We start from the raw sequence: 13,479 nt of genomic DNA on the forward strand, positions 1-13,479 counted from the left end.
GTTTTTTATACAAAAAACATTAGAAAATGTAACTAAAATTTCTATTTTTCTTTTAATAAAAAAAAAGATATATATAAAATCATTTGTAGCGGATAACTTAAAATTTCTTTTGTTCTGTCATTAAAATCGATTATACCCTTCAAAAATTAATTTCAGCAATCTATGAATCAGAAATTTCACATTAAATTGTATATTTTTTGTGTATTGTATCCTCTATCATTTAAAGCTATATTTTCTGGTCTTAAGTTTTTTACATCACTATACAACTTAAAAAAGGAAGGAAAGGAAAATTAAAGCTAAAACAAAAATATACATGCCACAAAAAAAGCGGCAAAGAAAGGAATATACAGATTCACGAAAACCAGGAATTAAGTAAAGTAATTCCAAATAAAATTCGTGACAGATAAAAGTAAAAAGGAAAAAAAACAGATAAAAGAAATGGACTATGTTGAATTATTAAATTGCAATGACTTGCATTGCTTATTTTCCAAATGTTCCTATAAAATTTATTGAACTTGCTAAATCCAATCTATGGAGAAACAACACAAATAATGAAAAATGCAGGATCAAGAAAGCCAACTTTATGTTGATGATTCTAAATGGATTAAAAGTGATGTTAAGACCAGTAAGAAAATAAAAGGAAAAAGAAATATCCAATTGGAGTTAACGAAATATGGATTTACGCAACACCTAGCTCAATCCCAACCGAAATATATTTATATATGTACCATCCTGCTTTGCTTTTTTTTTTCCTTTGACACAATCTATCCTATCCTCGATGAATTATGGAAGGATGTGAGGAATGTGAAGGATGTGAAGGATGTGCATGTTCGAGGTGATATTTTAGTCCATTTGGATTCTTATATCGTTTTTCGCATTCAGGGTAACTACACCTATAGGGTTTAATAACCGGCTTCTTTTCCTCCGTGTCTGATAGAGCGGACCGATGTCCATGTTCAGTGTGATACTTTAGACCGTTTGGATTCTTATAAGACTTGATACAACCAGGTACTGTACATTTAAAGGGTTTGTCGTTTGCCTCTTGGGTAGCAGCCTTCGTGACGCGATGACTTTTCGCTTTGAGATGGTGGTGGTGAGACGCGATGACATGGTCATATTCTGGTGAGTAATAAGACAACTTGTGTCCAGTCGTCTCGTAAGCTTTATAACCGTTGCTTTTCATGCTGTTTGTAAAAGAAAGCTGGGTAAGATCTTGATGTGTATTTGGAGCCAAGGTGGTCTGAAAGTATTTAGATGGCTGACAGATAGATTGATCAATATTGTTTAGTTCCATGATAATAGAATTCCCTTAAACTTAGGCGTTAGGATTTTTTTTTTTTTTTTTTTTTTGCAAAAAAAAAATTTTTTTTTTTTTTTTTTTTTTTTTCACTGAAAAAAAGCCAATGAAAATAAAAATATTGGTAAACAAAGATTGACGTCAAATATATATGACATCATGACCACTTCCAATAAGAGGAAATTGTTTTTTTTGCACGAGCTATTATTCTTGCGTGAGTATGTGGAACTATAAAACGAGATCAATGGCCTTGTCAAGTAATATATAAAAAAAAATCTTTTTTACAACATTCGATTGGCCACGGTCTTTTTTTTTTTTGCGGACTTTTACGGACGTTACTGCAACTTCTAAAACGCTGATCATCTGATGATACTTAGCCAAATATAGAAAGCGCAAGTCTAATGGCGCAAAACTCGTCCTTCACCAGTTTACATGTGTTGAAAAATTCACAAGTACAAGAGTACAAATCTCTTACACAATATTTAGCAAATACAATTATATATAATATATATATATTAAATATATAATAATTTCATAAAATAATATATTTTTTATAAAAAAAAAATTTAAAATCAAACTTTAGCTAAGATTTTTTTTGAATAAATAATAAATAATCTGTAGATTAATTTTTATTTCTTTTTGAATTTTGTTTTTTGCTTTTTTTTTTTTATTATTATTTATAATTTTTAAATTTTTGATTAATATAATACCAAATTATTAAAATTGAAAATAAGTTGTATATTATAATATAAATTTAATATGTATTTTAAACTAAACTAATAATAATAAAATATTTTTTAAATCACTACTTTTTTTTTAAATATTATATTTTTTTAAAAAAAATACTTATTATTCAATTTATTTTTTTAATCTAAATTTTAGAAAAAAAAAATGTAAAACATTTATTTGTTTATTTTTATTATTTATTTTACATATTTAATAAATTTATTAAAAAAAAAACAATAAAATTAATCAAGCTTTTTTTAAACAAATAATATCTTCTTAGATTAATTCAAATTATTTTATCATTTTACAATGTATTTAAATAATTGTTAATCAATTAAGTAAATTAACCAAATTTACAAATTTATAAATTGATAAATTTTAAGATTATTCAAATTATTTAAATTAAATATATAAATATAATAATAATTATTTTCATTCTATTTTATAAATTTAATTAGTGAATTCCTAATACTTTATTATATAATAATATAATAATATAAAATCTTTAATATACTTCTGTAAAAGTTATTATAAAACTATAAAAATTTAGTAAAATTATTTAAATATAAATATTATAATTTCCTATTTTATAATTATATACTGTTCAAATTATTTTAAAATGTTATAATTATAATTTAAGATGTCTATAATTCATTTAATTTATAAGTAATTTAACTATATAAAGTGGTGAAATATTATAATTAAATTTGGAATTTACTTATAATTATAGCAGTTTAAAATAATTTTAACAATATGTATAATATACATAATATTTAAATAATTGAATTATTTTAGGATTATTTATTTAAATTATCTATTATTCTATTTAATAAAATATTTAGATCTCAAAATTTTCAAATAGATTATTCAATATTATTTATAAGGTAATTTGGTAAAAAAAATAGAAATAAAACAAATTTTACCAATTCAATTAATTTAATATAATAAATAATTCTTTAATTAATAATTTTTTATAAATACTTTTTTTACTATTAAAATTAATATGATTTATATATATTTTATTAATTTTATTAATTTTATTTAATTTTAATAAAATTAATATTAATACTAAAAATACAATTTTAAAAATTATAAAATTGCTAATATTATTTAATAAAATATTGCTTTCTATAAAATTGCTATAATATGATAATATTAAAATAGTTATTAATAATTCAATTAGTATATCAATAGCAATACTTTTTAAATATATATTTAAGTAGTAATTCTAAACTTTTTGTTAATTAAAATGTAATTTACTAATTTAAATAATAGCTAAATGTTATAGTTAACCAATATGCATTAATAATTATTTATAGAAAAAAGTATTTAATATCAATCATACTAATTATTAATTAAAAAGTATTATTCTAATTTTATTTTATTGATTATAAATAATAACTGACTAATTGAATATAAACAAAATTATCTGTAAAAGTCATATATATTAATAAAAATTAATTATTAAATAATCTTATTTTTTCATATTTACCTAAATAATAGTTAATAATAGTATATAAAAAATTAATTTATAATTTATATAATTACTCTAATAAACGTTTTTAAACTATCCTTTTTTTAGTAAAATTAACTAAGAGTTAATATTTAAACAAAAATTAGTAAAACCAAAAAAACAATTGTAATTATAAATGATGTAATAAATAAATAATAGTGAATAAACCATTTTAAATTATTAAATAAATTCCTACACAAATTTTTATTATTATTATTTTTTTTTTCTCAAATATATTACATGAATTATTCTTTTTTTTTGTATACATCTCTTTATAACTAAAGTTTTAATCAATACAATGATATGAGATATAATATTAATTAATTATATAGAATTCTTATTTCTTCAAAGTACCAATAACCTAAGAAAAAAAGATTAGCAAATTTAAAAAAAGTTCTTACAAATTAAAGACTAAAGAAAATAAATAAATCAAAGATACTTTACAGTTTGCGGAGCATATTTATCAATTACATTCTTTTCATGTAACATATTGAACTAAACGAAAAAGAAGAAAACATTATTATTATTTAATCTTTTTTTATACCAATATTTAAGGAAAAAATACTTACTTCTTCACTTGCATCTTTACCAGCATATAGCAATATACTACGTTTACCGCCAGGATGATCTATAAAGGAAGGAATAATTTTGAATTTTACAATAAAACAACCTTTTTTATGCTAATAAAACTAACCTGGGAGAAAACTTGTAACATTTAAAACGCGTCCGTTTATAGCGACTAATAATGTAATTTAGGCAAATATGAATTAGTAAGCCATAAAAAAGAACGACTTTACTAAATCACACCACTGGCGCTCAACACTATAGTGTGCATTTTCTCAAAAGCTATGGTATTGCGAAAAACTAATAAAGATATATGTGAAGTATATGCTGCAGAATTAAATACTGAAAGTGGAATATAATTATTATATTAATAGAATCAGCTTAGCTTATCTACCAATAATATAAAATAAAAAGGTAAAGTAACAAATAAAAAATACATAAATCATATAACTATGACGTTGAGCGCCATGGCGTGTTTTATAATTTTCGAAAAAGAAAATACAAAAAAATAAAAATAAAAAGTACTTTACCCCAACAATCTTGTTCAGTATTATGCTTAGCTACATCATCGATCGTATATTCTTTCTGCTCAACTGTTGGAGCTGCTTTTTTTTCTTCGGGTTTACTAGCAGCTGATGGTTGAGGACTTTGTTTTGCGACAGAATTACCACCCTGTTGCCCCCAATAAATTTCCAAATGTACTTTTTGATTTGTAGGATCAACGTTAACAGTGGCTTGATAAGGAGCCAATTGACCAGCAATTTGTCCAAGTCGACGAGTAGCAGTTGCACTGGACAAATTTTGTAATAAATGGCGTGATGCAGTATCTCCAGCAACACGACCAAATACGACACATCCTAATAAAGATGATCCACCAAGACGACTATATATATTCGAATGTAAGATAACTTAATAAACTACATAACCTTAAATTTTATATATCGTAGGTGTACTTACTTTGCTCCGTGAACTCCTCCAGCAATTTCACCAGAAGCATAAAGCCCTGGAATTGTTTTTCCTTGTACATCTTTTACTTCAGAATCAGGAGTAACTTCAACGCCTCCCTATAAATTTAATTTTTGTTAAATTAAAGAAACAAAAGTAAAGTAAAAAATATATAATATAAAATGTAATTTCACCATAGTGTAATGTAAAACTGGTGACATTAAAGAAACGTGGAAATTGTCATTAATTGACAATGGCGCGTTTTGAAAGAATTTCTTCCCATATGGATCTTTCTTTTTACCAGAAGCGATATCATTGTAATCATCAAAAGTTGCTTTTAATTGTGATACGGAGACGCCAATTTCTTTTGCCAATTCTTCACCGGAATTAATTTTTTTCATTAATCCACGTCCAGCATAATGTTTACAATGCCATTCAATCTCTTTTGAAGCTTTACTATTGAGCACAAGTCTAACTGGGCCTTTTGTTTTCCAAATTTCACCGGTAACATAGTCACGATGTCCTAATTCATCACAGAATCGTTTTCCTTCTGCGTTTAATAACAAACCTCCAACACCTCGAAGTGCTTCAGCGGCCAAAAATTTAATTTTAGAATTTGGATCTTTAGGATCAACAAGACCAGTCGGATGTACTTGAACTTTTTCAAGATCAATAGCTTTGCCGCCAATAGCCAAAACCATTTTATGACCATCTCCGGTACAATGATCTCCATTAGTGGTAGGTAAATCATAAATATCTGGTCGATATTTTTTAAGTAACGAATTTTCCGTGAAATCAGCTGCATAACCGCCAGTAGCCAAAACCACGGGACCGTATTCTTTTAATGTTTGACCGTCCTTTTCGTATTCTACACCAATAACTTCTTCACCTTCTTTGATCAAATTTGTTACACGCGCTTTCTTGATGATACGTGCGCGATTTGGCTGGTTTTCAGCAATATCTTCGAGACGTTCCATCAAAGCATATGTAATTGTCATACCAGGAAACATCTCCTTTCCACGATGTGTACGAGGTTGAGAGTGTCCACCTAACCGTGAAACAAGAGAAAGGTCCAAATTGAATTTATCTTGGAGCCATTCGACGGCAGAAGCAGAATTTCCTGTAAGAACTTTAATAAGGTCAGGTCGAGCAAGATCCCGAGCTGAGCGCGTTGTATCCTCCTGAAATAAAGCGGCAGAGTCTTTAATACCAAGAGCTGTATATCCAAAAAAATAATTTTTATTAATTATACCAATCAAAAAAAATTAGTTTTTCACATTTCCTTCTCTCTAAACGTAAACTTTCGTTCCAAATATAAACTACCTACCTATTTGAGTTTTGGTTAGAGCACCGTTAATACCAGAGGTAGCCTTGGTAGAATTACCACCAAAGAAAGAGTTCTTATCAATAACAAGAACATTAGCACCATGTTCCAAGACTGTATGAGCGGCGGAAAGTCCAGAAAGACCACCGCCAACGACAATAATTTGATTAGCCATTATTATATTAGTTTAAATGATATTCGCGGTCTTTAAAGAAGGTTTCAAAGAGTATAACCTTGCGTAAAAAAGAAGGTCAATACTATCTATATATATAAAAAATTTTTTTTTTGTTTTATGCATGATATCATGATGATCAATGGAAAAAATCACCTGTTGTTTACAGATTGAAAAATTATAATTATCAATTATCATTCGGTAAGATCCACGAAAATCCATCTGGTCCTTTTTTATTTCAGTTATGTCAGATTTAAAAGTTTCTTCTCCCGTAATTGAAATATTGGAGAAACGTGTATACATAGGGGGTCTTTCTAAAGATATTAACGAAAAAGATTTGGAAATTCGGTTTAATTCTTTTGGAGTTGTATCAAAAGTAGACATCATACGACAGTCTACAGGTGAAATAATATAAGCTTTTGACATTTTTTTATTATAAGAAGTGTTTATTTTAGTATATGGACGCGTTTTTTCATTTTGGTGGGTTACTTAATAGGGGAGTGTCGCGGGTTTGCCTATGTTACATTAAAGACAACTGATAGTAGCTGGAAAAAATGTATGAATCAAAATAGCTTTATTACAAAATGTATTCAGTATTTTTTTTATAATAAATTGTAACACATCATTAACTTTTGTAAAGGTGTTTCTCTTTTTAATGGAGCTAAATGGAATGGAATGACTTTAAAAGTTCAGGAAGCGAAACTCGATTATAAACAGAGGCAATAAAATTAATTCGTTGATTTTATATTTTCACGTGATCAAGTCGTAATTACTTTTTTTTTAAAAAAAAAATATATAAATTTAAAGATTGAAAAGCGAATGGGAAATTCAAAAGTCTTCAACTCCGCCATGTAAAAAACGTAAACGGGGTCATTTTCATAACGAATTTGCCGAAGATATGAGCTTAGTAACTGATAATAATTTTGAGCACAGAAAGGTTTTTTTTTTTTTTAAAGAGAAATCTACTATCTAAATATTAAATATATTAAATTAAATACTTTTTTTTAATGATTTATTTAGGGCTGGAAAAAAACAAAATATGGTCGTGCAGTATCAGTTATGCGATTAAAAAAGGACGATGGAACAAGGGTAAGAAATCTAAATAATCTGCTTATTTATAGCAAGCATTAGTATAATTAATAATATATATATTTTTTTACTTTAAATAAAGATAATAATTGATCCCAGTCGCTATAAAGGCAATATTTTGAAATTTTCTGATAAAGTCATTGATGTTAAACCAAAATCACTTGCTCAATTACCATATTTTTACGAGGAATATGAAATTAAAGAGAAACAACCTTTAATAAATCAAAATGATGAAAATAAAAGTCAAGATGATTTTGATGCGAAATCGGATGATAAATTAGAACAAAACAATTTTACATCATTCATTCCTAAATTTACTAACCAAACACTTGTAGTTACTCAAACTCATTTACCTCCTTCAATTATTAATGATCTTAGAAAATTGAAATTAGAAAAATTAGAAAATGAAAAGGATGAAAAAGATGAAAAAGATGAAAATAATGAAAAAAACTTATTAAAACAAGAACAATCCAATCAAATCCGTTTGGAAGCACTTAAACAGCGTGCGCAAGAAAAACGTGCGGAAAGAGAAAAGATCACACAAGCGTTAAGAATAGGAACTGTTTTAAACGTAAGTACTGTTTATGTGATATCTGTTTTTATCTTATATTTTACATTGTTGGCTTTTAATTTTAGAACACAAAACGCATAGTGTTTAGTGATAATGATGACACAAAACAAGATACAATGAAATTGTTTGATTCAGATGAATCTGACAAAGATGAATCAGTAAAAGAAAACGAGTTGATGGGTCAGTATTAATGAAAAAAAATATAGGTGTTGCCTTTCTTTAAATCTTCACTTTTTATGTGTATCTGATTAAAAAAATTTTTAATTATAGATATTGTGGTAAATCCGCTCTTTGAGGGTACTTCAGGACGGGATCGCCTTAATTTGCAAAAAAAGTTTCATGGTGATGAACGATTTAAATTGACAGAGGATTTTGTTAGCGATGAAGAAGATAATCAAAAAGATGAAATAAATAAAATTTCTTCTGGTAAAGCTGATGATGACGAAAATCACGAAATTACCAAATTGTTAAAAGAAGAAAGAGACAATCAATTTGATATCCTAAAAGTTATGTTTGGAGATGATATGAAGCCTGAACAATCAAATTCGAAAAAGTATGTCATAAATCAATATTAATATTTATATTGTATACATAAATTTACATTTAATTTGCATATAACAGGAAAGAAACTCAATGGAAAAATATGGTTCATTTTGATCCTGACGCACCAGAAGCTAAGTCGTTGGAAGTTCAAAAAAAAGAAGTTGATGGTAACTTATCCCTTAAGAGAAAGGATATCGTTTTTTTTTTTAAAAAAAAAAGTATTTATATTATTTATTACAATAATCAATAGAAATTACTCCATCATTATCACAACCTTTGCCCAAAGTATCAAAGGATGTAAAAGTAGAAATTAATGCTGATTTAAAAGGAATATTTACTTCTCAATCATCAAATGGTAATACGATCTTGGATACTTATAATTGTATTCATTCAACTCATAATTATTTTTCTTTAATAGATAAACCTTTCTCACTTTTCGATGATGACGATGATGATGATGCTGAAAGCGAGATTCAAGATATGAAATTACATGATGAGAATGAATCGGCTTTGGTACGTCTTTATTAATTCATAAATTATTTCACAATAATTAATGCCCCCAATTTATATTTGAAATTTATTAGGTTGATAAAAAGGAATTACCTGTAACTGATAAAATAGAAAGAGTAGACAAAGTAGCGAATCAAAAAATTCAAACTTTTTCGGAACCACTATTCTTTTTTCATTTTGGAGACAACGAGTTATTAAAGAGGTAGGTTTTTTTTTTGTATAATTAATTGAGAATTTTTGAAATTAATTTTTATTTTTTAGATCACACTTCAGAGAAATGAAAATATTCATGCGTACGTCACCAGTGTAAGTGTTAAAGTCATGATTAAGTGGTCGTTTATTTAATTAATTGTTGATTTTTTTTAGTGAAGAAATTGTTTCTAATTGGGAAAAAACTTCACGTGACTTGACGAAAGAATATAAACGTAAACATAAATCCGTATCGCGTAAAATGAACAAGATAAAGAAAAAAAGATAATTTTGTTACATTATTTATATTGTTTTTTATAAATTTATACTTAATAAAGTAAAATATTTTATTTGATAGTAAAATATATTTTTTATTTTTTTTTAAAATTTATAAATTTTAGTTTATTTTATTACACTTGTAAATAAAAATTTATTCATTCTACTAATAACAAAATCCTTAAATAGTAAATACATAAACCATTTTCTTTAGTCCTTTTCAACAATACGTTGAAGATGATCATCAATTTCATTAATTGATAATGTTCTGAACTTTGGATCATCCTTAGTGACAACAGCAACCTCAATTTCAGTTGATTTAAAATCAGCTGATAATACTGACGAAAGAGTATTGATAGCCAACTATTATATTATATTATTAAATCAAATTAATAAATCAGATCATTTATTATTATGAAATAATTTTAATTTTAAATTACCTCTACTGTTTCTTCAAAATCTAAAACTGGATCCTTTTTAAGTTTTTTCTCCAAATGATTCAAAGCTTCTTGCTGTTTAGCTCCTGCAGCAGTAGCTTTATATCCAACATAATAACCAGCGGGATCACATTTGAAAAGTTGCGGTCCTCTTTCATCATCATATCCAATTAGAATCATAGCTATAAAAAATAATGTTCTTTTTTTTTTAAACCCCATAATTTGATTTTATTTAAAAATTATGTAATAAATAAACTTACAAACTCCCAAGGGTCTCATAGCAGCATGTTGTGTATAAACTTGATTAATATTTGCAACACGTTTTGCAAGCATATCTGAAGGCATATAATATCCAAATTTATAACGAAATTCAGCAGCTTCTTGTCTTGCACGAGTAACTTGAGCTCTTGCATCAGCTTCATTAGAATAATAAATGAGAAATTGGGAAATTATAATTATAATTAGTTTGATCTGCTTTACATTTGAAAAAAAATTAAAAGTTTTTAAAAGTTTCACACCAATCAAGCCTGTCATAACACATCCAACATAAGGTGATAATTGAAACATATGTGTAACAGTAGATGGATCAAGCAATTTATCCTAAATAAAAAATTGAATTAAAACAAAAATTATAAAGATAGATTATATGAAGTTTAAATAACATACTGGAATTTTTTTCTGTGTCACGATAACAACACTATCTTTACCACGAACACCAACAGACGTTACTCCAGAGTTCGATATTGCCTTAAAAGCATACTCTATAAAAAAAGATATGAATTATTAAAATGTTTAACAAAAGTTTCGCGTAATTATCTCGATAATATTAAAAAACATACCAACTTGATAAAGGCGTCCTTCTGGTGAAAAGATAGTAATATGACGATCATAACCTGCGCTTGATCCTATAATCAAAAAAAAAATAGATTAATATTTGAAAATGATACTTTAAAAGAAATCTTTTGCAACGACTTTACCACGGTTCATATTGAAAAATTGATAAAAAGACACTGCGTAATCTAATAGTAGATCTAATTACGTACAAAAATTTCAGTTATCACGTGAAGATCTAAGATTTTCGCTTCTTCACGTGGTGAGTATGCATAAAAATGCGGATGTGTGATAAATAGTCTTTCTTTATGAAAAATATTTCAAAGTTCCCAGAATTGAATAGTAAAAATGAAAAATAGAAAGGGGTGACGCATTGTGATAATTAACAATACTAAACCTAACCTAACTCTAAACTAATGTAATTCCGCAGCCCAAACATAGACGGGAAACATTTTTGTGCAGGGTGCGTAAAATTCAAATTCTCAATAAATAAAAAAACGTCGACGATCATTTTTGAAAAACATATAAAAGTCAAAAACGGAATTAATTAATTGATATTTTGATATTTATAGAGTGATAGTTCAGAATATATATAAGATTTTCGTTAAGAAATTCAAAAGAATTTTTTATCTCGTTTTTACCTTTAATTTATACAATTTTAGAAATGATCAGCACAAATCATCATATCACGTGAATATTAAACGAAAGATACCATAACATCTGGGGTAAAATTAGATTCTTTCCAAAAATGTATTAGTAAGTGATGCTGTCAAGGATGCAAAGAAAAAAAAAAATTGTGCTATCGCACAAAGAAAAATGATCTAATTTGTGAAAGGTTAAAATCAAAAGAACAATATTATTATTAAAAATAGATTTTTATAAATACGCTAAAAATTGTAAATATTTTCTTCGTGAGACTGTGACAATATTCGAATTATAACAAGAAACAAAGAACGTTTTTATTTACAATTACCATATATGGGGTTCTGTTCCTTATTTAAAATTTCTATTTAAAATTTCTATCTATGATAATAGTACGAATCATGTGAAAAATCAATGGCGCAGCATTATACAAATAAACTTATGTAATTTGAATGCTAAGCCACCCACAATTTTTTTTTTAAAAAAAAATCACTAGTTTTTTTTTTATTATTATAGCGTGTGCATGCATGCAGTTGACTTACCACGCCATTTACCCTTATAACGAATTGTAAGAGAAATATCTAATCGATGAGGATAACTCGTATACTAAAAAAAAAAACGCGTAATTAGAATTTAAAAGCAAAAGATGTAAAAAGGAGAAATCTTTAGAAAGAAATATTTTTATCAATCGATACCAGAATTACAATTTGGGAAGGATAATCGTCTGAGGAACCGATCCTGAAATCTTTTGAAATCCAATTAAAAAATCAAAAGATTTCTGATAAGAAATGTAGGGGATTATTATGGGACGTGATTCATTATTAATAATCTTATTCAAAAATTTTTTTTTTTTTTTTAAAGAAAAGAAAACTTATGAAATAAAAAAAAATTTACCGAAAAAAGTAAAATATTTTTGTGAAATAGAAACTTTTAGAAAAAAAAAAAAGATTAAGGGAAGATGATTATGCTCATAATCAATATATCGAGCAGTAAAGATTAAATAGGCAAGAGGGATCAAAAGGCTAAAAATGTTTAACAGAAAAAAAAACAAACGGTTCCTCAATTGTCTACATTTGATTGTTGAGCTTTCGCCTTCATGTTAATAATTTAAACATTTATAGAATTTATCAATAAAAGTATTAATTAAATTTTAATAATATTCATTCATGTCACAAACATTCATCCAATTCCAGATTTTACAATAGATTGAAATAATTTAAATAATTTGGATTAGTATTATTAAAAATATCGATAACTGGTTTGATTACTTAGCCTATTACTTTTTTTGGATTCATCGGCAAAAAAATAAGTTGAAGTTCCACTTGCTGACGTGAAAATCTATTTTGCCGTAATCATGATGGCGGGAAATTAAGCTTAACTTTAAATGTACTAAATATATCTTATATCCTGATTGTTTACCTTATTATTTTTAATGATTGCATGTAGAAATTATCAAAACTATCATGAAGCTTTTTGAATACTCTTGTGTTGATGAAACATTTCACCCCTAAATTCAAGTTTGAATATTTTTAATTTATCACATCTTAAAATCTTTTCTTTTTATCTCTCTTTTCCAAACAAGTTTTTTTTTTAGACTGATTGCGTAATCCATGTTAGATTGTGTAAATAATCGCGCGATAATATTACGCTTAATCCGTTTAAATACTGCGGCGGATCGTTTAATTTGATGAAAGATGGATCGACGTGCATGTTGATAACTTTAAATATCCTTTTAACATTTAAGGTACTTCTTTCTGTTAACTTGTTTTTATTCAAGTTTAAAATAAATGAAAGATAAGCATTTATTACGTTTACTGATTTTTAAGCTAAGAATCACTATTTTTAGTCAC

The 13,479-nt window shown here is 26.3% G+C and overlaps 3 protein-coding genes across 3 annotated transcripts; 1 reads left to right on the top strand and 2 right to left on the bottom strand.

The window, feature by feature from the left end:
• Positions 1-3,381: 3,381 nt before the first annotated feature.
• Positions 3,382-6,628, bottom strand: OCT59_011146 (uncharacterized protein). The gene is made up of 8 exons (XM_025314442.2): positions 6,373-6,628; positions 5,240-6,261; positions 5,058-5,164; positions 4,631-4,983; positions 4,231-4,275; positions 4,106-4,164; positions 3,981-4,031; positions 3,382-3,897 (listed from the first exon to the last, which is right to left on the bottom strand). The coding sequence occupies exons 1-8, from the start codon at positions 6,542-6,544 to the stop codon at positions 3,874-3,876; spliced, it is 1,833 nt and encodes a 610-aa protein (XP_025185031.1). The 5' UTR covers positions 6,545-6,628; the 3' UTR covers positions 3,382-3,873.
• Positions 6,629-6,785: 157 nt separating this feature from the next.
• Positions 6,786-9,802, top strand: OCT59_011147 (uncharacterized protein; the record flags this gene model as incomplete). The annotated part of the gene is made up of 14 exons (XM_066136321.1): positions 6,786-6,942; positions 7,038-7,097; positions 7,182-7,260; positions 7,349-7,478; positions 7,562-7,630; positions 7,713-8,201; positions 8,267-8,381; positions 8,472-8,754; positions 8,823-8,911; positions 8,995-9,099; positions 9,163-9,257; positions 9,329-9,456; positions 9,516-9,560; positions 9,621-9,802. The coding sequence occupies 14 exons, from the start codon at positions 6,786-6,788 to the stop codon at positions 9,730-9,732; spliced, it is 1,956 nt and encodes a 651-aa protein (XP_066000954.1). The 3' UTR covers positions 9,733-9,802.
• OCT59_011148 (Proteasome subunit alpha type-6) lies at positions 9,769-11,171 on the bottom strand. The gene is made up of 7 exons (XM_025314444.2): positions 11,137-11,171; positions 10,996-11,061; positions 10,823-10,917; positions 10,675-10,756; positions 10,417-10,572; positions 10,160-10,338; positions 9,769-10,082 (listed from the first exon to the last, which is right to left on the bottom strand). Exons 1-7 carry the CDS (start codon positions 11,141-11,143, stop codon positions 9,930-9,932), a joined length of 738 nt encoding a protein of 245 aa, XP_025185033.1. The 5' UTR covers positions 11,144-11,171; the 3' UTR covers positions 9,769-9,929.
• Between the last annotated feature and the right edge of the window lie 2,308 nt (positions 11,172-13,479).

Source organism: Rhizophagus irregularis, chromosome 19 (genome assembly GCF_026210795.1).
Source record: "Rhizophagus irregularis chromosome 19, complete sequence".
NCBI lineage: Eukaryota > Fungi > Glomeromycota > Glomeromycetes > Glomerales > Glomeraceae > Rhizophagus > Rhizophagus irregularis.